Genomic DNA, 27,484 nt, shown 5'->3' on the forward strand with positions numbered 1-27,484 from the left:
TCCTCCTAAATCTGCTAAAAAAAATTATTATCTATGAAAGGGATTGACAGCGGCTGGCTCCCAGAGCCCCTCCAATATGCACGTCTTTAATATGTAGAAAGATGCTGCTTTCTACCAATAGGATCTTTGGGTAGGTGTGGACCACTCATTGTGGTGGCCCACTTCAATGTATCCATTGGTGTGACTTACACCAAGGTGAGGAAGTATCTAAACCTTTTAACAGATGTCCTATCTGTTAAATTTACAAGTGGCTTGTAGCCACTTGTACGTGTAACCCCGTTACAGTAGGGGTGCCTTGTGTGTGATGTGACGCTTCTTTCCTTGCCTTCGTAGGTGTCGTTGGACTTGCTGTCTCCTATGGGGGGTCTTGGATCGCGAGAGCCAAAGCGATCCATCGACCAAATCGAGAACTCCGGTGGATCTCGGGTTTAGGTTCAGGATGTATCACTAGGAGGTAGGATATGGCCAATGTATTATCCATAATTAATAACCAACACTAGATCCCCTACCGTTAACCTCTCTACGCCGTGTAGGGCCAATGTAGTTCCCGGATCCAGGCGAGGGAGGGAGGTCTTGCGATGTCCAAAGCAAATTCGGTTCTGCTTACCGTTAAGTTCGGTCTTATCCCAAAGTCCTATCATATCTATGGATCCTATCTTCCCATCATTGTCTACTGACTCTACTTGGCGCGTTTATATTCCTTACATGCCCCTTGATTAACCTCCGCCAAGCCATAGTCCCAGATCCCAAAGCATATCTCCAGATCCAAGAATCAGGTTTGATCCAGGAATCCGATTCCCCCAACCTTTGGATCTAGCATCCTCGTGCTTTGCGTTACCTTCGAGGGCTCTTGAATATTATTTCTATACACCCCATGCAACTTCCAGAGCCCAGATACACCACTAGTAATAATCCACCACTAGTAATAATCTGTCTTCATCTCCCGGTTTGGGATCCAGGTCCGTCAGTCTTGCGGTTCTGTGACACAGTCTGGATCTGTCATTCTCTTCTCTCTAAATCTGTAACGGGGTTACATGGAATAGTGACCCTGGCACTATTCAGGGATGGCTACATAAGGTCACTCCCCTGAGTAGTGACACAATAGGCTTGAGAGTCAACCGATACATTTATATAGGATAAACTATAGGGAACTTCGGATTTGTATGCAGGCCAAATCTGTTCTAACCTATAAATACACTCAGTCTTAGATCTACCGTACTTCTGATCAATCAATCCCCTTAGCCAAGGGACACATGAACCAGGGACACATCAACTGCCGTTCGCTGAGAGTTTGTATACTCTCGTTAGCACATTTCCTCTGTGCAAGGTGCTCGTGTGGCCCGTCACACTTGGTAGCACTTGTAGTCAATCCTACACCTACACGGGTAGATTGGACTACCTGAATCCTATGTGGTCTCAACGAGTGAGCCAAGATGGATGGAAGTGAGTCTCCTCACTTGAACGACTCGCAGTTTGAGTCAGTTCGGAAGATGGCAGGCATCTTTGGAACAGATACTCTGCGTAGCTTAGCGGCAGCGACGCCGGCTGAGCAGGTCGAGCGCATCAGCACGTTCGACACCTACGAGCAAGGGCTCATCGCCCATGTTCAGGGGCTGCAGGCTTCCACAGCCGAGCCGAAGCCGGTGCAACCAAAGCCGTTGATGCTGAAGGTTCACCCCTTTGAAGGTAAGGAGGGTGCGAACCTTCACTTCTGGGTCCGAGAGGTCGAGCTCGCGATGGACGCGGCTCTCGTCTCGGACGAGCGACTCCGTGTCGCTTTTGCGCTTTCCAACCTTAGTGGTCGCGCTAAGGGTTGGGCGTATACGCGCGAAACGACAATGCCGGGATGCTTTGCATCATGGTCCCAGCTCTGTGAGCAGCTGCGGTCCACGTTCCTTCCGGCAAACTATGAGTATCGCCAGCGCTCGTGCTTCCTCGCCTGCAAACAAGGAAGGCGCGAGCTGCACGAGTACATACAAGAAATGAGAGTACTCACAGCCTCGCTGGCGGGAACGCCCCTGCCCGAACACATCAAGGTGACCGTGTTCATGGACGGTTTGCGTGTTGGCCCAGCCCGCACGCAGCTGTTCCGGATGCAAGCAAGCACTATGGTGGATGCGATACAGATCGCCCTCCAGGAGGAGTACAGCCACAAACAGGCTCGTACCCTCGCCACGGTATGGCAAAGCAACCGTGTGCTGGGTGGTGCGCCGAATGGTGGTTCCGGTAATGGAACCTCCAATGGGCCAGTTCCCATGGATTCGGGAATGGCCGAGCAGAACGACATCCGCTGCTTCGACTGTGGAAAGCTAGGGCACATGAAACGTGCCTGTCCTGCGGGAGGACAAAAGAAGCGTTACTCTTCGAAGCCCTTTGGGTCTAAGGGTCGCTGGCAGAAGCCGCGGCCCAGGGATCAGGGGAACGCAGGACACCAGTAGGGGCGGGGCGCCCTACTGGGGAGTTCCTATGTCTTCATGAGGGGCGTGCGGGTGGCGCGCGCCATGGGGACTTAGCCCCTGAGTGTCTATGCACTCTCGAAGGGGAGAAGGGCAGTGGTGGGCTGCTCGTGGTGCACGCGAGTGTACCGGGATACGATCATCCTTGATAATCTTGATCGATGCTGGGGCGTCAAAGCATTTTGCGCGCCGCCAGACAGTCACGCGGAATCGCGACAGGTATGCCGATGCTCTATGTGGCAGCAAAGGTAACGGGCTGGTCTCCGTAAGGCTTGCCGACGGTACGGTGGTAGAAGTACCTCGGGTCCACATGGACCTGGCTGTCAAGTTCGAAGACTTTGACAGCAAGGAGTCGTTCTTGGTCCTAGACATGGACAAGTACGACTTGATCCTTGGCATGCCGTGGTTAGAGAAACACGAGCCTTGGGTCGATTGGCGCGGCAAGGCCATTGGGGCAAGCGGTCCCCCGCACTCTGACAGAGCTTTGGTGAGTCATGTTCCCACCTTTGGCAGAAGCTGGGGCGCCCGTGAGGGCCACCAGGGCACAGCAACGTCCACAATGTTCATCGGGGTCGTCGAAACTGACAGCGACTCCGAAGGTGACCGGGCCGATCAGGTTCCGGGTGTGGGGGTGCCAGACGGCACCTACCAGGTGGGTAACTTAGGTCCACATGCGGGTAACAGAGTTCCGCGGGCAGCAACTGCTGCTAGAGAAGGCGCCATCGGCGCTGGCGTGGGTAACTTAGTTTCACGCAGACCTTAACTGATGAGGAATCCACCATAGGCGCTTCCTGTGTGTGGGTAACGTAATTCCACACGAGGTCACTCAGACCATAACTGATGTGGGAGTCGCTGAGAGTGCTCCTGGTGTGGGTAACCAAGTTCCACACGGCGGGGTGGGTAACTTAGTTCCACACGTCAAGGCGGGTAACATAGTTCCGCACGAGATCAAGACGATCGTTCAGCGACGTCCGTCACCAACGAGTTGGAGCCATCCGTCTGGGCTCCAGGCGCCGAAGAATGCTATCAAATCTTTGACGGCGTGACCGGTTGCCAGGTCAAGGCAGGTGCTGTTCAGCTTACGGCCCTGCCCGAGGTTGCAGAGTTACTGAACCTCGAAGAGCTCGCAATGGAGATCTTCTTGGCCAAGTTGAAGGCCGGGGAGATCTCACAGTTGGTCCTCCTAAGGCCGGAGCCAACGTCAGAGGAGTTGAACTCCTCTTCTGGCATGGACAAGGACGTCCTGGAGGAGTTCCAGAGACAGCGCGTGTCGCGCATGGGCTCTGAGATTCTCAAGAATCTACGGGATCCGGTGTATCCCTTATTGACGGAGTTTGAGGACGTAGTGTCGAAGGACCCTCCGTCCCAACTCCCACCAGACAGGGGAATCAGGCACGAGATTGACCTCGTGCCGGGCACAAAGTACTGTGTCACGAGGCAATGGCCTCTTCCCCGGGAGCAATGCGAAGTCATTGATAACTTCTTTGCCGCCAAGGCGAAGGCAGGCATGGTGCGAGAGTCGAAGTCTCCGCACTCGACGCCTACTTTCTGTGTTCGTAAGCCGAACGGAAAGTGGCGTCTAGTTCATGCTTACAACAAGCTGAACAGCGCGGCGGTGCCAGCGCAGACACCGATCCCGCGGAAGGACGTGTTGCTCAACAACATGTCCGGGTGCACATTGTACAGTGCACTGGATCTGGTGGATGGATACTACCAGATCCTGATGCGCGAGAGCGACATTCCGCTCACGGCTTAGCACGCCGAGCAAGCTCTGGGAATGGCTGGTAATGCCACAGGGGCTCTCGAATGCCCCAGCAACGTTCAATCGCTTGGTCACACAACTGTTCCGACCTTTGCGTGCGATCGCACAGACGTACTTTGACGACATATTCGTCCACAGCCGTGCCGAGGCAGGCCAGACGGCCATGGAGGTGCATCTCCAGCACCTCCGACGTGTGATTGAAGTCATGAGGGCGAACAAGCTGTTCGCCAACATCGACAAGTGCGTGGTTGCGGCTGAGGAGATTAAGGTCCTTGGCTGCGTCGTTAGCAGCGCTGGGGTCCGTGCGGACCCGGAGAAGGTGAAAGCCATTGCGGCTTGGCCGCCACCCCGGTCAGAGAAAGACCTACGCTAGTGGTTGGGCCTCGCCAACTACCTGCACAAGTACAGTGCTGGCTATGCCGGTCTGGCACGGCCGCTGTCGGATCTCCTGAAGAAGGATGCCCACTGGAGTTGGGAGCGTCGCCACCACGATGCCTTTGACGACATCGAAGCGAGCTTACAGCGCGCCCCAGTCCTGGCCCTGCCGGACGAGACGAAGCCTTTCAGCGTCGTCTGTGACGCATCAGACTTCACCATTGGCTGCGTGCTCCTGTAGGCCGACGATAATGGCCTCGAACGGGTCATCTCGTTCTAGTCAAGGCAGCTTAGAGCTGCCGAACGGAACTACCCCGTTCACGACAAGGAACTACTCGCAATGAAGTACGCCCTTGTCAAGTTTCGGGTGCACCTACTGGGCTCTACGCCCTTTATTGTCTATACAGACCACGCGTCCTTGAGGACAGCCGTCAACACGCCGCACCTATCCCAGCGGATGGCGCGCTGGCTGTCTTTCTTCGCGGAATACAAACTTCTGCGTCGAGTACAAGATAGGCAAGCCGAATGTGCATTGCCGACGCGCTGTCGCGTCGACCCGACTACGAACTCGCTCATATTAGTCGGGCCACGACGGATCTTACGATCGCATCCGGTTGGCGTATCGCGATGATGCCAACCTTGGACTTCTTGCGCGGTTCTTAGCCGCTGGCCTGGATGCCAAGGCCGAGTGGTTCACGCCTCGCCAGCGTGCGCGGCTTCACCGCTATGAGTGGGCTGATGGCCTGCTCCACTATAGGGTGGAGCCCGAGGATCCTCCCCGTATTGTCGTGCCGAACGACGAGGACTTCAAGTACGATATCCTGATGGCGGCGCACGACGCGCCGTCCAGTGGCCATATCGGCCGTGCGAAGACGTTCTCGTCAGTCTCTCAGACATTCTGGTGGTCCCACATGTACAAGTGGGTCGCCACCTACGTCTGCACGTGTGAGACGTGCCAGCGGGTGAAGCCTGTTGGCCACGCCTCGGTTCCATTACAGAGCCTGCCGGTCCCAGCGGACTGCTGGAAATCGATGAGTCTCGACTTTGTCTTCGGTCTTCCGGTCGACGACCGTGACACAACGGTGTTGTAGCCTTTGTGTGCCGTCTGAGCAAGATGGTCACTTTGCACCAGTCCGTGACCCTGTCACTGGCGACGGGGTAGCTCGCATGTTGATGGACTGTATCTTTAGACACCATGGTCTTCTCGAGACCACCGTCTCTGATAGAGACCCGCTGTTCACCGTTGCGATTTGGCAAACGCTATTCCGCCTTCTAGGTACTCGGCTATTGATGTCTACGGCTGACCACCCGTAGACGGACGGCCAGACAGAGCGCGTCAATAGAGTGTTCGAGGACACCCTCCGCAGTATCGGCGCGGAGAATTCCCGCTCTTGGGCTGAACGATTACCCATCGTTGAGTTTGCTCTCAACATCGCGGTGCACGCGTCGACGGGGTTCACCCCCTTTTACCTCAATGGGTTACGACACCCTCAGGTGCCGCTCACCTTACGAGGCGGTACCGGGGCTTCGGTCGTAAGTGGGGGAGAGGCTCGAAAAAAACTTTCCTCCCAGGTCTCGGACGTAAGTCCAGCTTCACTGCGGAAGAAATTGTCTTCGTTTGCCGAGGACAGGCTGAATATCATCAGCAGGGCTAGAGATGCAATGACACAAGCCCAAGATAAACAAAAGGAGTACTCAGACCAAAAGGGACGAGGAATCTTAAACGTGTTTAAGGTGGGGGACTTAGTTCTCCTAGATACTAGAAACCTACCACTAAACACAGCACAGTTAGCTCGGTCGAGAGCAACAAACTGAAGCACCGCTGCATTTGACCTTTCACGGTTCTCAGCCGACACGGTGCTGCGTACACCATAGACTTGCCGAAGTCGATGACGACTCACCCGATGTTTTACGTGGGTCGTCTGAAGCGGTATCACGACCTTCATGCTCAGGCTGCCCCGCAGGAAGCAGTGGGCGGCCATGTGGAGTAGGATACAACTCCTCGAAGCGGGGCGTCGGCTCGCGATAAGGCGGCTGGTACGCCCGCTGGTCGTAGGATGACGAGGCGTACATCGGGGTGCCATAAGCAGGGCCCCCGTAAGAGCCGTGGCCGTACGGAGCCGGGTATGCGAAATGCTGCGGCTCCTGATAGGGCGCGCGGCCACGAAGTTCGTCCCGAAGGCTCGCAAGACCGTCACGCAGGGACTCGAAGTCCGACGCGTAAGCCCGACGCTCAACCCGAGCATGGAGGTCGCGAACCTCCCGGAACATTGAGCCAACGTCCTGACGAAGCCGATCCACGACACCGGGCTGACCAGCCCTACAGGCAGCATCGCCACCAAGGCCAATCCCCAACGCGATCTCGAGTGAGTACACACGCTCTCGGAGAAGGCGAATCTCCTCTTGCTGAAGGGCCACTACCCGGCTCGGGGTTTCAGAGCGCAGCGGTAACGCCTCCAGCTCGTAGCCATGGCCGTGCGAGGCCACCACCTGCCCTCCTTGACCGGAATGGGGAGCTCCACTTCCACGTGGAGCGGGTCCTCCAGGAGCGGCGTCTCCACGGCAAGCACCAACTTCTCGTGAAGTGGAGGGGTTACCCAGAGTCAGAAAACTCGTGGGAGCCTGTTGAACAGCTCCAGGCTGACTGCCCAAAGGCTGTTGCGATCTGGGACGAGAAGCAGCGGACGCTTCGTAAGTAGTCCTTGGCTTCTTGGCCGACGTACGGGGCACGGTAGCAGACGGAGTCGCACCGCGCCCACGCTCTTCACGAGCTTTGGCTTTTGCCTGCTGCTTGAGCTCCTCCATCATTAGGTAGAGCTTGTGTTTGCTCACGATGCGAGCGAACTCGACGCGGAGGTCGCGCTGGTCCAGTATAGCGGACAGGAAGCGATCCTCACGGAGTTCTCTATACCCCTGGTCGGAATACCCTTTGCGAGATACGTATCTCCAGGAGAGGTCTTCCACCTCAATCCACGTCATAGCCTCGGAAGGCTGGGCCCAGGGATAACCCCAAACTGGATGGAGTCCACCCTTGTCCTTCGCCATCTTACGAACGTTGGTGAACTCCTTCAATGGGATCTTGTGTGGCGCTAAGAGCACACACCGAGCGGCTTCAATGTCGCTGACAAAGAGCGGCTCTGTCTCAACCAGAGCGCCCTCAAAGGCACCCATCGAGGTGTAGCCGCTGACAAGGCCACGAGGAGGCGTGAGCTTCTCCAGGGGCTATAGACACCAGTGCCGTCATCGGGCGGTTAATAGCCCTTTGGACGCGCAGCGCCCCCGCCAGAAAGACGGCCTACAGTAGCCGTGGCGGCGTCGTTGCTTGTCCCGCACGGGCGGCCGAGCCAGCGCTGTAGAATTGCGCCTGCTGCTCATCGAGGTCATTAGAGACCTCACGGGGCTCGTCGACAGTCCCTTCTTCAGACTCGGAGTCATCGAACAGACCCCAGTAGTCGTCGTGGGGCGGCGACTTAGAAGCAGCACGCTTCATCCCACCGGGCACGTCGCCCTCCACAGCAGCGGAGGTCTTGGAAGCTTGGGCGCGCGAGAGGCCTTCCGCCAGGGTCAGGTTCTTGACCGACGGAGCTGCCATGGGCCCGGTCCCGTCTTGCCGCTCGTCGGCTCCTCGGCCTGAGTGTCTGGGTCAGCCGGGGCGTTTGGCACGTCGCCCTCCGCCTGCTTCTTGTCGTTGGCGGCCTGCGCGCTACATTCGGAGGTGCCCTCCTCCTCTTGTGAGCTCTCACCCGAGTACACGACTTTGGTGCAGCTAAACTCGGGCCAGTCCCAGTCCTGGCGCGGGCTGCGCTGTTCGTAGCTGAACCTGGGGTTGTCCCCCTCATCCGGTGGAGCATCGGGCGACTTGCGAGACGCATGTTCGCCGTGCGAATCCTCTGGAGAACTGCTCGGAGAGCGCACCTCCTTGGAGGCCGCGCCCGTGGCCTCCTTCAGCGCGGCCGACTTGTTCTTGGCTTTGGCCGTCTTGGCCTGGGGTTTCAGGCACCGCGCGAGCTGCGCTTGGGAGGCATGATTGCGGTCGACGTGGAGACCGTGGGGCTTACTCGGTGATGCGCCAGTTGCTTTCTGGGGCCCGAGAGCCGAGACGCAAGAGCTCGCGCCGTTGTCGATGGATTTCGACTGTGTGAGTGAAATGTGAGTCGCCACCGTACACTCGCTCTGATTGGTCGATATGATCAAATCTAAGTGGAGGAGGATGTAACGGGGTTACATGGAATAGGGGGCACTATTCTGGGATGGCTACATAAGATTCTCCCCTGAGTAGTGACACAATAGGCTTGAGAGTCAACTGATACATTTTATATAGGATAAACTTCGGATTTGTATGCAGGCCAAATCTGTTCTAACCTATAAATACACTCCTTAGGCCAGGGACACGTGAACTGCCGTTCACTGAGAGTTTGTATACTCTCGTTAGCACACTTCCTCTGTGCAAGGTGCTCGTGTGGCCCCGTCACAAAATCCTCGAAATTCACTTCGCCACGATGCCTGTTTGTCTGTATACCATGCAGTGACGCAAATAAATAACACCTGATACGTTTAGACCACAGTAAATTACTGCAACTGTGTTCATTTTACTGACCATCCCTATAGGCATTGACCAGCGTAAGCCATAGAGTTTCAATCATTAGACTTTGTGTATATTAATTTCGGATTTAAATAGGATCGAATCGAAAATACACAAATATGTCCGACCATATTTATTTTGGGGCAACCCTGAATCACCACCGTGGTCGGCCGACAACCAGGCCGACAACCAGGCCGACAACCAGGCCGAGCACATGCGCGCCGTGGACGCGCAGGTCTTATCCACAAAGCTATCCATAGCACAAACCGGGTTGCTATTATACTTCACAGCAGGAAAGTGAAACCATTTAACGAAAGAATGGAGCGATTCCCGCTCAGGTGGTCAATTCCCAGGAATAGTGGCTCGAGGACGCAGACGAACGAAGAAGCAGAAGTTTAAAGCCTCGTCCGCAGCGTGGGTATTTTGAGGACGACAGCTAGAGATTGAAGCCTTGTCTATGTGAGGCATGCCATTGAGTCTCAATTTGAGAGGGCATCGCCGACAGCACTCAATTTGCAATTCGCCCTCAACAACAACAACAACAACAACAACCAAGCCCATCGGCCTCTACTAAAGCATCACACAAGCATGCGTCTCTACGCTTCTCGTTTCCGCGCTCTCCTGGCACTCGTCCTCACCATCGGCATTCACCATACTACCGAAGCTTCGACATGCAAGACACTACTTGATTCGGACAGCACGCTGACCAAGTCCCTCGCATCATGGACTCAAACCGATCTGTCGCCAATCGACTTCCCCACCGTCTTCAAGGAGATCAACACGGCTACCGTGGCTGTCCAAGTGTGCCGCTGCCATCGATCCCAAGGCAGTCTACACCTCACTCGCTAGTTCATCCACAGTGAAGAACTGCCTCTCCAGCCTCGAACACATCAATGGAGATCTCAGCACTAATGAAGGATGGTCGACCATGTGTCCTATGGTCGATGACACCATCGTGCCGTGTGTCAAGTCCGTTATGACTAACACCATCACGGACGCCCTCAACAGCGTAGGCGGGTGTTGCGACGACTTCCTCAACGAATTTAAGACGTTGTTTGGCGGCGACGCTCTCAATGACATGGTGATCAAACTTGTGCAGCTCACAGCCAACATCGAATGCAGCGAGAGAACGTTCACGAATCTGAAAGGCGTCTCCACGAAAGAGCTGTGTGGCTACTCCATCTACAATTCCTTTACCTTCATCGGTCCGAATGACGATCCCTTTTCGACACTGTTGAACCTCGCTCAAATCCCCAACGACCAGATGTGCAACGTGTTTGCCGGCAAGGCATTCACCAACACCAAGGGCGCTAACGCTACGATCGGCTTCGGCACCAACAATGTGGACACCATGGGCATCTGCCTCGAGCCCATCGACACGTTCACGCAGTACCTCAGTTCTTGGAAGATCTTTTCGGAAACCATCGACGTGGACGACACGAACGTGTCACTTTCCGACCTTTTCACCTCGGGCAAGTCCATCCGCGGCGACTTACTGCTGGATTATGCCGCCTCGTCGACGGGCCTGCTACGCATGGGTGTTCGCGCCACTGAGCAGGTGCTTTTTGCATTGGGTGTTGCCAGCACGAAAGACGGTGAGAACAAGACTTCCCTCCAGGACTCGCTCGTGAAATTCCTGAACGGCTACGAATCGTACGCGAAGATTCTGCTGTTGCACATCCCGAACGGCGGCGGCTGCACGTACTCAACCAGTCGATCACTATGCCGTACGAAGAGGTCTCGACAACGTCGTCGTCTTCAGGGTTCACTGCGTCGACGGCCACGACAAATACGACTACTGGTACGTCGGCCAAAAGCGCTGCTTCTGCGGTTAAGATGGCGACTGTGATAACCTTTGGTGCGGCGATCCTCTCCTCGGTGATCCCACTGCTTTAGGCGGATCGACCAAACGCGTAAATTAACTCGGCAAGTAAATGAATGCCGACACAATGCAAAACTAATGAATAACTTGACAACTTTTAATACACATACGCTCAATTACTTCTTGAAAAGTTGAGTACAAAATCTTTCATAATATGAAATATTATTTTATACTCTCGTTGTCATTTTAGCTGCTGTAGTTGATTCGAGGGCAGAACGAGCGCCATTGCGCCAAAGGTTTAGCTTTCGTTCGCGGAGTGGTCTCGATCTCGACAGAGAGTCAGGCAGAGGTGCAAGTCCGACTCGTATGATCGAGCGAGTGTGCTCCTCTCTTCACAGACGAGAAAGAAGCGTGGCCTTGCTGTTTACTGCGTTTGGCGGCTCGAAAGAGAGGCGAGTGTTCCGTGACCATCCACAGAGCCCGCGTCGGTCACGTGGGCCGCCGTAGAGAGGGGGCCAGCCGCCATCCTGAATGGAAGATCACCCGTCTGATATCCGCTCGGGGTCATCGGCCGGAGCCTTTGCCCCGTTCTGTCATGGCGGACGAGGATACGGAGCGGTGCCACTGGCGTGACGGCGATCCAGGATCGAAAAATCTCGAGCGGAGCGGGGCTCTCACCACCGGCTCTCGTCTATTTTACTTGCTTGGTGCAGCGGTCGCCGGAGCTCCGGTGTGGAAGTGTGGACGCGTCTTCCTGGTGCAGGTGGGGTGTCGGTTTGATGGGATGGGACGACGGCGGTGGAGGAGCATCCCGCGATGTCGGGGCCAAGTTGCACTCCACATCTTCAATGCGCGGTTGTTAAATCGCCGGGGTAGTCCACCCTCTTGGTTCGAGTTTCACAGCTTAACTGTGCGGAAACCCATAGGTCTCGTTGCTATTTGCATTGCATTCATGGTCAAGACGTGCGTTGCTCGCACGCTGGCGACACATTTTCTTGGTCGCAGAACCGCCCCCGAATTCACACACCAAAACGGATACCGCGAGTAAAATCGGGGAAATCTAGTCGACCGGGAATAACTGTGTGTTTCGTGTTGATGGGATCGCATGCATGAGCCCACCGCTGACAGCCAAGTCGCAATGGTTGGTTATGAAGGTGCACAAACAGGAGCGCCGGCGGGGATTTTGAAAGCCCAGTCCTGGATGAAGAGTATCTCACCACTACGGGCTCTACTCGGCCTAAGTTTCGTGCTGGCTGCGGACGCCGACGGTGCGAGTGGAAGACATTGGTTGCCCCGAGCAACACACTGACCGACTCCCTATCGCCATGGGCCAACTCGGACTAATTCTCGATTCCGTTCCCCAGCGTTTCGAGGAGCTCGATGCCGCTCTTCCCTGGCTCTCCAAGTGCGCTGCCGCCTTCGATCCACACGCCGCCTACGTATCACGGGTCGTATCTGATACCGTCAAGAGCTGCCTAGCAACCCTTGAAAGCATCGACGAAGGCCTCTCCTCGGCTGACGGGTGGTCGAACTTCTGCCCCGTAGTTAAGGACACGGGTTTGCCGTGTATCGCTGCCGTCTTGAGGGAGCCCATCATGGGCACTTGCTACAGCGCGGGTGGACGGGATCCAGACTCGTTTGGTGATTCTCTGGACGTTGCAATCGAAAAACATGTCCAGCATCTTGCACATGTTGCTTGTGCAGAGAGGACGTTCACCAACTTGGCGGGCGCGTTGACCAAGGAGAGATGCGACTACTCCATTATGAACTCCCTAACGTTCATCAACCAGGAGGACGACGCTAAGACCCCATCACTTCTGAACCTCGCGGAAATCCCAAACGACCAGATGTGCAGCGCATACGCTGGCGAAGACTTCGCTAACACCAAGGGGGAGCGTGTCGCTCTAGGATTCGGTACCTTTGGCGTCGACACCATGGGCATTCGCCTGCAGCCGCTCGATGCGTTGACCTAGTATCTCGCTTCGTGGCCAATTTTCTCAAGGGATCCTCGACGCTGGCGGCATGAATATTACACTGGCCGACCTGTTCACCCCGGACAAGTCCATCCCTGGTGAACTGCTGCTTGCATACATCGCTACACCAACAATCCTACCGAATATAGTGCAACGACTCGCTGAAGACTTGCTCGCAATACTAAAACCTGTGCACCCGAGTACTCTTATCCACAAAACTATCCATAGCAAACACGGGTCACTATTAACTCTTTCAGTACTCTTTCTTAAGCTTCACAGCAGGTTAAGTGAAACCATTTCACGAAAGAATAGCGTGCCTGCGTGAGGCCACCTTTTCTCGATAACGGTGAGGACCATTAATATAGATGTACAACATGTACAAAGCTAGCGTGAGATTGAGATTGACATCGAGACTGCATGATCCCACGGCGCGAAACCACCTTGACCAGATACAATGCTTCCAGCTACAGCGAGACAGTAAAGACGGACCGGGCGCTATTTGGGGACTGATACCGAGCAGTAGAGCAATGGGATTGTACGGTAGATTTTCGCTGAAGAGTGCGAGGCACGCCCCACCAACTCAGTTTGCAATTTGCCTTCCGAGCGATCACCACCAACCAACTCAGCCAACACCACCCCAAGCATGTGTCTCTACGCTTCTCGTTTCGGCCCAGTTCTGGTAGTCCTCCTCACCATCGGCATTCACCATACTACCGAAGCTGCGACATGCAAGACACTACTTGATTCGGACAGCACGCTGACCAAGTCCCTCGCATCATGGACTCAAACCGATCTGTCGCCAATCGACTTCCCCACCGTCTTCAAGGAGATCAACACGGCTACCGTGGCTGTCCAAGTGTGCCGCTGCCATCGATCCCAAGGCAGTCTACACCTCACTCGCTAGTTCATCCACAGTGAAGAACTGCCTCTCCAGCCTCGAACACATCAATGGAGATCTCAGCACTAATGAAGGATGGTCGACCATGTGTCCCATGGTCGATGACACCATCGTGCCGTGTGTCAAGTCCGTTATGACTGACACCATCACGGACGCCCTCAACAGCGTAGGCGGGTGTTGCGACGACTTCCTCAACGAATTTAAGACGTTGTTTGGCGGCGACGCTCTCAATGACATGGTGATCAAACTTGTGCAGCTCACAGCCAACATCGAATGCAGCGAGAGAACGTTCACGAATCTGAAAGGCGTCTCCACGAAAGAGCTGTGTGGCTACTCCATCTACAATTCCTTTACCTTCATCGGTCCGAATGACGATCCCTTTTCGACACTGTTGAACCTCGCTCAAATCCCCAACGACCAGATGTGCAACGTGTTTGCCGGCAAGGCATTCACCAACACCAAGGGCGCTAACGCTACGATCGGCTTCGGCACCAACAATGTGGACACCATGGGCATCTGCCTCGAGCCCATCGACACGTTCACGCAGTACCTCAGCTCTTGGAAGATCTTTTCGGAAACCATCGACGTGGACGACACGAACGTGTCACTTTCCGACCTCTTCACCTCGGGCAAGTCCATCCGCGGCAACTTACTGCTGGATTATGCCACCTCGTCGACGGGCCTGCTACGCATGGGTGTTCGCGCCACTGAGCAGGTGCTTTTTGCATTGGGTGTTGCCAGCACGAAAGACGGTGAGAACAAGACTTTCCTCCAGGACTCGCTCGTGAAATTCCTGAACGGCTACGAATCGTACGCGAAGATTCTGCTGCTGCACATCCCGAACGGCGGCGGCTGCACGTACTCAAACCAGTCGATCACGTTGCCATACACTGAAGCTGCCGCCTCCGTCGGCTCGAGCCTCCTTCGGTCAAACTCGGTAGTCTCGCGACTGCGGGCATGGCACTACTCTCGTCGCTCTTGATCGGCGTGCTGCTTTAAACACGCGAACAGATTCACAAGTCATCAGAAATCGCCTGCATCCAGGCAAAACACCAGCAATAACATAACTGAACGATCAACTATTTACCTCTCGTCCGTGTTGAATCTTTCACCGCTAGGAAACAACAACACCTCAAAACCAAACAACTCCTCTCAAAAGAAGAAATCCTGCATGCATTACCCGAGCAGAGCAGCAAGCTCCCGTCCACCACAACACAGCACAGCACAGCCCTGCTTCCCGTGTCCACCTGGAGAGCAACCGAGCGGACGCTCTCTACTCCATTTTCTGCTCCTCCTGCTCCTGCTCCTGCTGCGCAGGCTCGTCGACCGCAGCAGGCTGCGGGTTCTCCTCCGCCACCGCGTCGTCCTCGCCTGCCCTGTCCGCGTCGTCCTCTCGGTGGCGGAACCTGGGGTTCTCCTCCTCCTGCTGCTTCCGGTCGTCGTCGCGGGGCGACTCGGGGCGTCGCTGGCGGCTGGCGGGCGGCTCCTCGGCCGCCAGGCTGTCGTCCCGCGGGCGCTTGGCGTGCGCCGAGCGGCGGAAGTGGTGGCCGTCGGCCGTGGCGTCGTCCCCGCGGCCGTAGCCGCCGCGCCCGGCGTCGTAGTCGTCCTTGGAGCGGCGGTCGTCGCGCACCTGGCCGCCCGAGAGCCCGCGGCCGAACTGGCGGCCCTCGCGGAAGCCGCCGTCCATCTCGCAGCGCACCACGCGGCTGTCCAGCTTGGTCTCGCTCAGGAACTGCGCGCAGGCCTGCGCCTCGGCGTGCGAGCTGTACTCGACGAAGCAGAAGCCGCACGGGGTCTTCTTGAAGCGGTCCAGGCCCATGATCACGCGCTTGACGTGGCCCACGCGGCTGAACAGCTCGTAGATCTGCGCCTCCGACGTGAAGAACGACAGGTTGCCCACGTACAGCGTGCTGGAGCGCGCCATGGCGCGCTGCTGCTCCGCGAACGAGCTGAAGGTCTTGCGGTCCCAGTACTGCCGCTGCGACGGCCCGCGCGCCAGCCGCTGCTCCTCGTCCGCCACCTCCGCGTACAGCTCGGCCATCCTGCACCTGCAGTCTCTCTCGCGCTTGTGAGTTGTATGGACGATGATGGAAAGGAGGTTATTGGTGTGGCGTACACAATATAGGAAAGCGGATCTGATAATATACTGTATTTAGGATGGTTCAGGCTGACAGGCCTAGGACGACGCCGAGTTGCAGCAGAAGCAGCAGGATGTTGCTGCTGTAGGAGGGCAGGGCGCACTGGGCGCCGGACTTGGAGGCGGGGACGGCGTCCGACGCGGCGTTGCACGAGCTGATGGCGCTGGAGAGCACGGCGCGCAGGTTGTAGCTCTCCACCTCGCAGGACGGGACGCTGGAGACCACGCTGGTCAGGTAGGCCAGGCATGCGCTGTCGGCGCAGTAGGCCGTCGACGTGCTGGACAGCGCGTCGCTGCCGCAGGCGGCCGTCACGTTACCGCTGAGTGTTGAGAGTTCGGCCACCTGCGCCGACGTGCAGGCGGCTGCATCGGCGACGGATACCAACAGCGAGGGGGTTAGGACCACAAGTGCCACGCAGCACAGGAGGCGTCGCAGTTGCAGCGGCATCGAACTGGTGGGTGGGTGTGCGCTCTCGCCAGTCAGACGTGAAATGGCGATAGGACGGACAGAGAACGATACTGTCGCAGCGATGATTACTTGACCTTGCCAGGATGGTATGCCACAATCCAGGCCAGGACGATCAAAATGGTGGTGGGTGTTAGTTTAGTTAGTACACTTGGAGGTTTTTTACAGCACTGCACCCCAGAGCAGGAGCAGCAGCAATGCGAACACGGTCATATCGGGGCTAGTGTGCGCGAGTGGAGCGCTGCTAGTGCTGCCGCTGGAGCTTAAGGTGGCAGCGGCTTGTGCAGCTAAGGTGGCGAAGATCCCGCTGCGGAGTTCGCTGTCCGACACGGTGCGGGAAGCTTTTTCCAGCTCCGGGAAGACGTACGACGAGATCTGCCGGACGCACTGGTCTCGCTGTCCGCGACACACGGAGCACACCTGCGCGTAGGAATGCCGTCGACACCCGAACTGGGCGGCGTAGCAGGCCTCCGCGTTCTCGTAGCAGGGAGGGTTGCTATCTCGGAGAGCGTCCAGATCCGTGGGTAGCCGCTGCATGTGGTTCGTGCTCTCATCCGCCAGCTCGTTGTACAGCGCGATCATCTGCCTCGTACGCGCGATGTTCGCCTCCAGAGACGACGGGTTCTCCCAGAACGGGATGCTGGTCACGTTGTTCAGTCCGAGGGTCTTGTCCTGGTCGTACGAGTGGAACTCCACGTTGCCCGCCTTGCAGAACGTGCTGTAGTTCTTGTAGTACTTGGTCGAGGCCTTCACCACGTTGTCAATCGCCGACGCAACAGATCCCGAAGAACTCGACGTCGAACCCTCAGCTGAATCCGTGCCGGTAGCATTGATCGCCGTGATCCCCACCAGTTGATCGATCGACAAGTAACCCAAAATCTTGTACGCGAACGTGCAATTGACTCCATCAGGCTGCGTCCCAAAGGGGCACAGTCCTCCCTTGCGTTGCTCTCGACAGGTGTCGCTCTTGCCATTCGTCCAACTTGACGTCACGCAACTGTTCGGGTACGAGAACCACACAGTGTCGTAGTACGGGGCCACCATATCGGCCGCGAACGCCTGCGCGCCCACACAGGGGCCGATATCGGGCTGGCCGTCGAGGCCGTTGAACTGTTTGCACTCTGGCGGGTGGTCTCTGCTCGAGCCGCTGCTGTCACTGGCCAGGCCGTCGTCCTGCGCGTCGGCGTAGGCGCACTCTCCGTCCTGCATGACCACGAAGGGGCAGAACTCCGGGTACATGTAGCGCTGCTCCTGGTACTCAGCCAGCGCCGCATTGGGCTGCACGATCTGCACCTCGAGGAACGTGATGACGCTCACGTTGTTCCAGCGGTGACAGCCACCGGCTGTCGGGTCCGCGCCGCGGTCAATGCAATCGCGCTGCAGGTACATGAGTGCGCCCTCCACGCTGGAGGTGGTGACTGAGTCCATTGCGGCGCGATGGCGGTCGTCGAAGGATAAGTTCCCGCTGGGGGACAAGGAGTCCGGGATTCCAGACACGAACGCGCCCTGGTCGGCGTCCCACATAGGCGCGTACGTCTCCACGCGCGCCTGGTACGACGTCACTGTCCGCATCGCCCACGCGTCCACGCCATGCAGCGCGCAGGGCGCCAGCAGCAGCGCCAGCTTCATGGCGAGACTCGGAATGCCCAGATGCACGTAATGAATGACCTGCCGTGCTTATCCGGCTAGATTTACGACTCCTATTTAGGGGTATGAAGCGAGGTCCACGATGGACAGACAGACAACCGAAGAAGACTTGGCAGACGTAACTAAGGGGAAAGGGATATACGATTGCCGGGAGCTCTTTGTCTTCTCTGTCACTGACCTACATATACAAAGTATTTCCGCCTTCGCTACGAGGGGAAAGAAGGTCTTAGTACTCACTACTTGGAACGTGGCTCCGCTCGGCTGTTCATGCTGAGACTTGGTGACGAGGCCGATTTACGACGAGCACTCCTCGCCCTTCGTGCCGTCCGCGGGGATGTACCAGCAATGCTTGGTCGCGACGCCGCCGACGGTCGTGTCCGACATGCTCGAGCCGAACGACCACTTGGTGTCGGCCGTGTGGTACTGCAGCTTGAGCCAGTCCTCCGAGGCGGTCAGCGAGAAGAAGCCGTACTCGTCGCCCGTGTACGTCCACACGTTGCTGACGTAGTTGGCGGCGTACGTCGTGATGCCGCTGGCAGACTCCTTCTGGATACCACCACCGGCTCCGTTCTCCACGAAGTGCACGCCCAGCGACTCCGAGTAGTCGTGCTTCTCGCCGTGCGTGTGGCCGTAGACCCACGCGTGGATGCCCGAGCCGTCCAGGATGTCGAACCACTTCTTCATGCCCGTCTCGGCGTAGTGCACGCTGGGGCTGTAGTGGCTGTTGACAATCTTCCACGTCGCATTGGACGTCTTCACCTTCTCGGCAAGCTGCGATCGCGAGTCATCACTCCACTCCGTGAACTTGGCGAAACAGGTGTCGTACATGTCAGTGTCTCCCCCGCAGCAGTACTTGTCACCCCGGGCGACGCTGTTGCAGGACGTGTCGTCGCCGTCCGAGTAGCCGTAGCACTGGCAGCACACCTGTTGGGCAGCGTGGACGTCAGCGTCGCCTGAGTCCACGTTGAAAATGTCGATGCTGACGCCCGAGCTGGAATCCTCAATGCTGTACACGTAGAAGTGGTCCTTGAGCACCCAGCGGTCGTCGTTGGGGCTCGTGTACTCCTGCTGCCACTTGAACTTGTTCTCCAGCGCCGTGATGAGGTCGTCCGAGCTGCTGCACTTGGCGTTGTTGTCGCCGCTCGAGCAGATGTAGCTGGCGCCGCCGTAGTCGTGGTTGCCCAGCACGTTCACGAAGGGGATGCCGGCCAGATTGCTGCCGTCGAACTTGCCTTCAAAAGTGGTGGTGAAGCGGGAGTCGCGGCCGTCCGCGCTGTTGATACCGGTCCAGTAAAAGTTGTCGCCGTGGCTCAGGATGGCCTTGGGCTTGATGTCGGCGCTGCCCGCCTGCGTGTTCATGAGGCTGGACACCACATCCTCTGCAACAATGTCGAAGTTGTTGTACGTGGACGAGCGGGTGCAGCACGAGTCCTTGGTCACGGTGGTGCCCCAGTCTCCGATGGCGAAGGCCGCCAGCGAGTAGGTCACTGCAGAAATTAATAATAAAAATCAGAGAAAATCCATCGTCAGATCTTCGGATTCCTCTGCCACGGAGCAGATAATTATGGAGAGTGTCGTACCGGAGGTGGGGTCGGAGGTCACGGTGGACGTGACGGTGGAGCTGCCCGAGGTCGAGTTGCCCGACTTCTTGCTAGTGGACGAGCCGGTGCCCGTGCCAGACCCGGCGTTGCCCGACTCCTCCGACGAGGTGGAGGTCGAGCTGGACTTGGTGGCCACCAGCACGCCCACGATGGCGCCCACCACGGCGCACAGCACCACGACGCCCACGATGATCAGGCGCTTGTTCACCGCCATGTCTGTCTGTCTCCTGGAGGCGATGGAGTTGTCAGGAGTCGCTCCTTGTCCACTCGACGCGAATTGGGGAATGGGTGCGGTGGCATTGACCCACGGAACCAGGTTTCCAGCTTTTGGAAACTACGCCTAAATGTTTTAATATTCATACACAGCCTAACATTAACTCTTAAATTACTAGTAAAGCCTCAAGATGATTGGGCTATTCCACTCCGAACAGATCGCTTGTGGTATAGACAGTGCGTTTTGCACCGCACTGCAATGGCGCTGGTATCTGATTTCTGCGGCCAGCTGCTTCGATTGGCTGTCGTATTTACATAATGAGGCGTAGACTGGCCAAGCAATTAAAACGTGTCGCACACACCATGGAAAAGACCGATCAGCAAAAATTGAGGTCAGTGGCGCATCATGCGGCCTGCATGGCTGTCCACGGCGCTATCCAGCAAGCGAGGCTGGTGAACCAAGTGTATTGCGCGTGTGGGCGGCGCCGGCATTGCAAATGTATTTCGTTGCATATAGCAATGTCAAAAGAGGGGAATTGCACCTCATGCAATATGAGGTCCGCGCATTAAAATGCGCAGGATGCTTGAGGAATCACCTCACCACATGGTGGACGCAAGCCACACCGGCTTCAAGTCCACTGCTGCAGAAATGCTTCTTGCCTGTACAGTACTCCAGCTCTGTGGTTGCATGTGCATAATTCTAAATAACCAGTAGTTCTAGTGCGAACACTGCCACGGATTCAAAACCATGCTTACGAACGGAACCGGTACAAAGCGAAAGAATACATGTGTCCCTAAAAAAAATGAAGGCGCTCTCTCGCGTATGGCTGCTTAATTAGATGGTATTGCCAGCCACCTTGGATACGAATCCAACCATAAGCTGCATTTGCGGCAGCGACGAAGTAGACAATTATCCTTGCCATTCCAAGTTTATCAGCGTGAGATTTTCAAACAGCAAAATACGAGAGTGATTACTGTGCCACGCCGTCTTCATGCATCATGAAGCTTAGCATTCCTTGCCAGCACCACCATTAATTGGGATGTACCAGCAGTGTTTTGTCGCCACACCGCCCTTCGTCGTGGACTTAAAGCTCTCAGCATACGACCACTTGTCGTCGGCCGTGTGGTACTGCAGCTTCAGCCACTCCTCCGACGCCTCCACCGACATGAAGCCGTACTCGTGACCGCCGTACGCCCACAAGGCTTCCACATCGCCCGACGCAAACTCCGGGATGCCACTTGCAGACTCCTTTTGAATACCTCCACCGGCACCGTTGTCCACAAAGTGTACCTTGTACGTCGACGAGTAGTCATGGTTCTCGCCGTGCGTGTGGCCATTCATCCACAGCTGAATGCCAGACCCGTCAAGAATGTCGAACCACTTCTTCATTCCCGCCTCATCGTAGTGAGCGTACGGACTGTAGTGGCTGTTGACGATCTTCCAGGTCGCAGTCGACGCCGCCACCTCTTTCGCGAGCTGCTTGCGGGAGTCGTCACTCCACTCCGTGAACTTGTCAAAGCACGCGTCAAACATGGCGGTGTCGCCCCCGCAGCACAATTTGTCACCGCGGGCGACGTTCTTGCACTTCTTGTCACTTCCGTTCGCGTAGCCGTAGCACTGGCAGCACGTCTGCTGGGCGGCATGGGTGCTGGCATCACCAGAGTCGACATTAAAAATGTCGATGCTGACTCCAGAATCCTTGTCCTCGATCGAGTACACGTAGAAGTGGTCCTTAAGCACCCAGCGGTTGTCGTTCGGACTTGTGTAATCTGACTGCCACGAGAACTTATTGTTGAGCGCCTTCACAAGCTCATCGGCAGAAGAACACTTGGCGAGTCCATCGTCATCCGAGCAAATGTAACTGGCACCACCGTAGTCGTGGTTGCCTAGTACATTCACCCACGGCACGTTCTTGATGTTGTCACCATCATATTTACCCTCGAAAGTGGTAGCGAAGCGCGAGTCTCGACTTCCTTCACTGTCGATCCCCGTCCAGTAGAAGTTGTCACTGTTGCAATAGTTGTTAGTGGATCAGTTTGGACACTACTGTACGACCTCCTTTCATGAGCAACGTACCCGTGGCTGAGGACACATTTAGGGGGTGCCGAGGCAGCGCTGGCCTGTTGGTCCATCAAGTTAGCTACAATGTCCTCGGCATTGACGTCGTAGTCATTGTACGTCGAGGAACGGGTGCAGCACGAGTCCTGGTTGACCGTAGTACCCCAGTCACCGATAGCAAAGGCAGACAACGTGTACTTGGCTGAATAGCAAAATAGGGGTTAAGATGCGTTAGCGAGTTATCACTACAAACCAGCAGACAGGTGAACGAATTCTCACCAGAGGTTGGATCCGAAGTGATCGAGTCGGAGCCCGAGGTCGAGCCGCTGCTCGTTTTCGTCTTCTTTTTCTTGGACACCGTGCTGGTTCCACTGGATGAACTGGTAGCACCGCTGCTGTCAGTCACACTGGAACCAGAGCCGGAGCTTGAAGTCCCCGACGACTCGCTGGCCGAATGGCTGGCCTGGCGAACAACCATCACACTGGCAATAGCGCCGATGATGGCGAGGACCACCACCACGCCCGTGATCTGGGCCTTCTTGGACATCATTTTGGAGCCGAGTCGTTCCTCTGTCGCTGCTGTTGTCCTGTCCTATCGACAGGAGCTCTAATGCCTCCCCACCTTGGCAAAAGCGCAAATGAGGGGGCGAAGTGCCCTATCGTTACTGTACCAGTCAGTAAAACACGACGAAGCACCGCTGCCCCGTGCTTGAGGCCGATCCCTCGCGCTTGAATTCCGGCTCTTTGCCTGATTAATTATCAGTAGGACTGCAACATGCGTTCGTGAAAAGTGAGACTTTGGTGCTCTCTTTGGGGCTCAGCAGAATACATGTAGTCTCCACCGAGGACTAGTGAAAGCGCAGATCTGTCGCTAAACGAGGCATCCTCAGATCTGAAATGACTTGCAGCGAAGCCACGAACGAACGGCGAAAACTGCTGCCCTATCGTGTCGTACACTCTGAGGCGACATGGACAAAACGCATTGACGTTGTGGGCTTGAATAGGTTTAAAGTTCCAGTCCAGTCGCGCGTCTACTACTACATACTACGTAGTAGTAGTATCATTTTGCTTCAAAATCCACTTCACCTCGAGGACGCAATAAGCAGAGAGACAAGAATACGTGCTCCAAATCACACCGAGAATCTCCTTCTAACGGGCGTTAAAACAAGTCAACCAACTACACAATAAGGAATACACCGCAAAAGAATTATAGCGGAAATCAAAACGGTTCATTCATTCAATCGCTCTAGTACGTAGTAAGACACTTAGCATTTCTTACCGGTGCCACCGTCAACAGGGATGTACCAGCAGTGCTTTGTCGCCACACCACCCTTCGTCGTGGACTTAAAGCTCTCAGCATACGACCACTTGTCATCGGCCGTGTGGTACTGCAGCTTCAGCCACTCCTCCGACGCCTCCACCGACATGAAGCCGTATTCCTGGCCGCCATATGCCCAAACAGCCTCAACATCAGCTGACGCAAACTCCGGGATGCCACTTGCAGACTCCTTTTGAATACCTCCACCGGCACCGTTGTCCACAAAGTGCACCTTGTACGTCGACGAGTAGTCATGGTTCTCGCCGTGCGTGTGGCCATTCATCCACAGCTGAATGCCTGAGCCCTTCAGAATCTCGAACCACTTCTTCATTCCTGTTTCATCGTAGTGAGCGTACGGACTGTAGTGGCTGTTGACGATCTTCCAGGTCGCAGTCGACGCCGCCACCTCCTTCGCGAGCTGCTTGCGGGAGTCGTCACTCCACTCCGTGAACTTGTCAAAGCACGCGTCAAACATGGCGGTGTCGCCCCCGCAGCACAATTTGTCACCGCGGGCGACGTTCTTGCACTTCTTGTCGCTGCCCTCCGCGTAGCCGTAGCACTGGCAGCACGTCTGCTGGGCGGCGTGGGTGCTGGCATCACCAGAGTCGACGTTGAAAATGTCAATACTCACCCCCGAGGCCTTGTCCTCGATCGAGTACACGTAGAAGTGGTCCTTGAGCACCCAGCGGTTGTCGTTCGGACTCGTGTACGTCGACTGCCACGAAAACTTGTTCTCCATAGCCGCGACCACAGCCTTGGCATCCGAGCACTCGGCCGGGTTGTCACCGTCAGAGCAAATGTAGCTGGCACCACCGTAGTCGTGGTTGCCCAAAACATTGACCCAGGGGATGCTCTTGATGTTGTCACCAGTGTACTTCTCCTCAAACGTGGTCGTAAAGCGCGTGTCACGTCCGTCCTTGCTGTCGATGCCCGTCCAGTAGAAGTTGTCGCCGTGACTCAAGATGCACTTCGGAGCGGCCGACGCAGCAGAAGCCTGCTGGTCCATGAGGCTGGCCACGATGTCCTCAGCGTTGACATCGTAGTCGTTGTACGTGGACGAACGAGTGCAGCACGAGTCCTGCGTGACGGTGGTGCCCCAGTCGCCGATAGCGAAGGCCGAGAGGGTGAACTTGGCTGCTCCACGAAAACAACAAAGCAAATCAACGCATGAGTCTCCGCCGCAGTCTGTATCTCATCTTGGGCACCGTCTCAACTAACGGATTGTGAGTGGCTTATACCTGCTGTGGGGTCAGAGGTGATCGAGTCAGATCCCGAGCTGTTGGAGCTCTTGAGCTTGTAGGTGGTGCCCGAAGTGGACGAGGACGAGTCGACCGTGCTCGACTTCGTGCCCCCGCTGCCGGTGCTGCTCACCGAGCCGGAGCCAGTGCTGGTCGTGCCCGAGGACTCGCTGGCCGAGTCACTGGACTTGCGCGCGACCAGCACGCCGATGATGACGCCGATGACGGCCAGAATCACCACCACGCCGGTGATCGCCGCCTTCTTGGTGACCATGTCGCCGAGTACTTCGACTGCGAAAGCCGAAGTGTCTTGAGGGGGGTCAGAGTCTGCGGTCCGCCGCGAAAACTCAAATGAGCCGTGCGCGAACTGGCCAGCAGGGTACTGTGGTACCGCCCGGCACACACAGTGCTCTGATCCGGCTTCGGGGTTAGAGTTATCGTTTCGGCCCTGTGATTCGTTGGCGAAAAGTCAAAGTGTTTCGTGATTGGCCGATTCGCGTTTGATGTTCGAACGACGATCACACAAAAGGTGGGATAAATTAATTTTTTGTTTTTAGTTTTCGCTCAAAAAGCATCGCGATCACCACGAATGCATAGCAAAACCACGGGATAGTCACCAATGCTTATGAAAACATACGTTACATGCTTGCCGGTGGGGCAGAGCTCTTCCGAACAAACCGCAGCCAGCTTTATAGGACAGCGCACGCCATTGGGAATTCCAGCAAAGCTGCAACGACCCCACTACGGATGGATAGTCAGTCCGGCGGACTTTGAAGGCGGGCTCGTGTCTCTGCGCTACGCGTTGACAGCTGGCCGCATCTGGGCGCCGCGAACCCACGTTCCCCGCCTCCGATCTCAAGATGCAACACAGTGCAATGCGAACGAAGTTTGGCTGTCAAAAACTACACAAAGCCCAAAGTCTCTCTTACGGTTTTACGGATATTCTGGCAAATTATCTACGAGGAGGAGGAAGAGGTGCAGTCCTGACCCTCGGTGCCGTCGTTCGGCACGTACCAGCAGTGTTTAGTCGCCACACCTCCGACAGTAGTCGAGTTGAAGCTCTCGGCGTATGACCACGAGTCGTCCGCAGTGTGGTACTGCAGTTTCAGCCATTCCTCCGACGCGGTGATCGAGAAGAACCCGTACTCATCGCCCGTGTAGGACCACAGGTTCTCCACGTAGTCTTCGGCATACGTCGGGATTCCACTTGCTGACTCCTTCTGGATGCCACCGCCAGCTCCGTTATCGACGAAGTGTACTCCGAGAGACGACGAGTAGTCGTGGTTTTCGCCGTGCGTGTGTCCATTTAACCAGAGGTGGACGTCGGTGCCGTTGATAATGTCAAACCAAGTCTGCATTCCCGACTCCGCGTAGTGGGCGTACGGGTTGTAGTGGCTGTTGACGATCTTCCACGTAGCGGTTGAATTGGCGATGTTGGCAGCGAGTTGCTTGCGAGAGTCGTCACTCCACTCTGTGAATTGATCCATACAAGCGTCATATAAACTCGTTGAACCTCCAGCGCACGCTTCATCGCCGCGAGATACGTTGTCGCAAGTGTCGTCGTCGTCTCCGGCGTAGCCGTAACATTGACAGCACGTTTGCATAGCTCCGTGGGTATCGGCATCGCCCGAGTCAACGTTGAAGATATCAATGCTCACTCCGGAGTTCGCGTCCTCAATGGTATAGACGTAGAAGTGGTCCTCCAAAATCCAGCGGTCGTCGTTCGGGCTCGTGTAGGTAGACTGCCATGAAAACTTGTTCTTCAAAGCGGTGACCAGTTCGTCCGAATCCGAGCAGGCAGCGGTACCGTCGTTCGAGTCCGAGCAGATGTAATCGGCGCCACCGTAGTCATGATTGCCCAGGACGTTCACCCACGGAATAGTTTTGATGTTGTCACCATCGTACTTCTCCTCGAACGTTGTCGTGAATCGGGTGTCGCGGCCATCGTCACTGTTAATACCGGTCCAATAAAAGTTGTCACCGTGGCTGATGATGACCTTCGGGGCGACGTCCGCATCCCCAGCCTGCTGGTCCATTAGGTTGGCCACAATATCCTCGGCGTTGACATCGTAGTCATTGTACGTAGATGATCGCGTGCAGCACGAGTCCTGCGTGACGGTAGTACCCCAGTCCCCGATTGCAAAAGCTGCAAGCGAATACGTGACGCTCGTCGGGTCGGAGGTGATTGTCGACGAGCCGCTACTCGTGCTTTTACTCGATTTCTTGGTGGACTTGCTGGTTCCGCTTGAGCTGTCTGTCGTACTGGTGCTGCCCGAACTGGATGAGTTGGCCGACGTACCATCAGCAGTGGTAGCCGAACTTGACGAGCCGCTGCTCACCACCACACCGACAATAACGCCTACGACGGCCAATACGACCACCACGGCGATGATGATCACAGCTTTTCTGGGGATCCCCATGTTCGAGTGCGCTGTTTGTGTTGAGTCCTTTCCAAGCCGCGGCAAATTCGCAAATGAGCTCGACAAAGCCAACGCCATCGCTGTGGGCGATACTTATTCACTCAGGGCGATCGAGCTTGCACCTCCGACCATCAACACGGTGATCTGGTGGGCATCGTTTATTAGCGTGTTATCATACTGAAAGCAAGTATCGGCTAGTCGGAGCTCTTTACCGATCAAAGCGTACGACACCTGGAACACATCGACCCGGCTCGCGATTCCTACCAAATCCAAGGGTCCAAGTGACGACGCCACGGGCGCCAGTGATGCAACACCCGCAGGCCTGCAGTCTGCAGACATCTCCGAAAGGAAAGGCAAGATGGCTGAAAATCCATCCTCAACGTCACCGTCTTGGTGAAAGGACAACCGACGCTAGCATTCGTCTACGAGGGATCTGTACCTTACAACGCATCAAAGCGGCTGCTAGTTGTTTTAATTTCTTAGTTGAAGTGCCAACCTGGATTAATTTTTAATCTGG

General features: G+C 56.1%; 9 protein-coding genes across 12 annotated transcripts; 3 read left to right on the forward strand and 6 right to left on the reverse strand.

Moving 5' to 3' along the window:
* Positions 1-1,433: 1,433 nt before the first annotated feature.
* IUM83_02779 (Gag protein) lies at positions 1,434-6,867 on the forward strand (the record flags this gene model as incomplete). The annotated part of the gene is made up of 2 exons (XM_067926726.1): positions 1,434-1,686; positions 6,746-6,867. The coding sequence occupies 2 exons, from the start codon at positions 1,434-1,436 to the stop codon at positions 6,865-6,867; spliced, it is 375 nt and encodes a 124-aa protein (XP_067784089.1).
* A 329-nt stretch (positions 6,868-7,196) lies between these two features.
* IUM83_02780 (ATP-binding cassette (ABC) Superfamily) lies at positions 7,197-7,812 on the reverse strand (the record flags this gene model as incomplete). The annotated part of the gene is made up of 2 exons (XM_067926727.1): positions 7,197-7,258; positions 7,317-7,812. 2 exons carry the CDS (start codon positions 7,810-7,812, stop codon positions 7,197-7,199), a joined length of 558 nt encoding a protein of 185 aa, XP_067784369.1.
* Positions 7,813-8,157: 345 nt separating this feature from the next.
* On the reverse strand, positions 8,158-8,589 carry IUM83_02781 (uncharacterized protein; the record flags this gene model as incomplete). The annotated part of the gene is made up of 1 exon (XM_067926728.1): positions 8,158-8,589. The coding sequence occupies one exon, from the start codon at positions 8,587-8,589 to the stop codon at positions 8,158-8,160; it is 432 nt and encodes a 143-aa protein (XP_067784418.1).
* Positions 8,590-10,112: 1,523 nt separating this feature from the next.
* On the forward strand, positions 10,113-12,970 carry IUM83_02782 (Peroxisomal 2; the record flags this gene model as incomplete). 2 transcript variants are annotated; one of them, XM_067926729.1, is made up of 2 exons in its annotated part: positions 10,113-10,902; positions 12,702-12,970. In XM_067926729.1, 2 exons carry the CDS (start codon positions 10,113-10,115, stop codon positions 12,968-12,970), a joined length of 1,059 nt encoding a protein of 352 aa, XP_067784155.1. The 2 variants fall into 2 exon arrangements, with proteins under 2 accessions (XP_067784155.1, XP_067784154.1); XM_067926730.1 differs by having other exon boundaries at positions 10,710-10,902.
* A 992-nt stretch (positions 12,971-13,962) lies between these two features.
* Positions 13,963-14,762, forward strand: IUM83_02783 (Peroxisomal 2; the record flags this gene model as incomplete). Its single annotated transcript, XM_067926731.1, has 2 exons — positions 13,963-14,620; positions 14,689-14,762. The coding sequence occupies 2 exons, from the start codon at positions 13,963-13,965 to the stop codon at positions 14,760-14,762; spliced, it is 732 nt and encodes a 243-aa protein (XP_067784368.1).
* Positions 14,763-14,796: 34 nt separating this feature from the next.
* Positions 14,797-15,909, reverse strand: IUM83_02784 (elicitin-like protein; the record flags this gene model as incomplete). Its single annotated transcript, XM_067926732.1, has 4 exons — positions 14,797-14,858; positions 14,956-14,982; positions 15,049-15,065; positions 15,146-15,909. 4 exons carry the CDS (start codon positions 15,907-15,909, stop codon positions 14,797-14,799), a joined length of 870 nt encoding a protein of 289 aa, XP_067784153.1.
* A 121-nt stretch (positions 15,910-16,030) lies between these two features.
* Positions 16,031-16,453, reverse strand: IUM83_02785 (elicitin-like protein; the record flags this gene model as incomplete). Its single annotated transcript, XM_067926733.1, has 1 exon — positions 16,031-16,453. One exon carries the CDS (start codon positions 16,451-16,453, stop codon positions 16,031-16,033), a length of 423 nt encoding a protein of 140 aa, XP_067784366.1.
* Positions 16,454-16,633: 180 nt separating this feature from the next.
* On the reverse strand, positions 16,634-18,100 carry IUM83_02786 (uncharacterized protein; the record flags this gene model as incomplete). Of its 2 annotated transcripts, none has more annotated exons than XM_067926735.1 (1): positions 16,634-18,100. In XM_067926735.1, one exon carries the CDS (start codon positions 18,098-18,100, stop codon positions 16,634-16,636), a length of 1,467 nt encoding a protein of 488 aa, XP_067784119.1. The 2 variants fall into 2 exon arrangements, with proteins under 2 accessions (XP_067784119.1, XP_067784120.1); XM_067926734.1 differs by having other exon boundaries at positions 16,634-17,995.
* Positions 18,101-23,256: 5,156 nt separating this feature from the next.
* On the reverse strand, positions 23,257-26,967 carry IUM83_02787 (Tartrate-resistant acid phosphatase type 5; the record flags this gene model as incomplete). 2 transcript variants are annotated; one of them, XM_067926736.1, is made up of 4 exons in its annotated part: positions 23,257-24,443; positions 24,548-24,838; positions 26,673-26,693; positions 26,811-26,967. In XM_067926736.1, 4 exons carry the CDS (start codon positions 26,965-26,967, stop codon positions 23,257-23,259), a joined length of 1,656 nt encoding a protein of 551 aa, XP_067784117.1. The 2 variants fall into 2 exon arrangements, with proteins under 2 accessions (XP_067784117.1, XP_067784118.1); XM_067926737.1 differs by lacking the exons at positions 23,257-24,443; positions 24,548-24,838 and having other exon boundaries at positions 25,504-26,693.
* Positions 26,968-27,484: the final 517 nt, after the last annotated feature.

The sequence above is a fragment of the Phytophthora cinnamomi genome (assembly GCF_018691715.1).
Source record: "Phytophthora cinnamomi strain GKB4 chromosome Unknown Contig92, whole genome shotgun sequence".
Lineage (NCBI taxonomy): Eukaryota > Oomycota > Peronosporomycetes > Peronosporales > Peronosporaceae > Phytophthora > Phytophthora cinnamomi.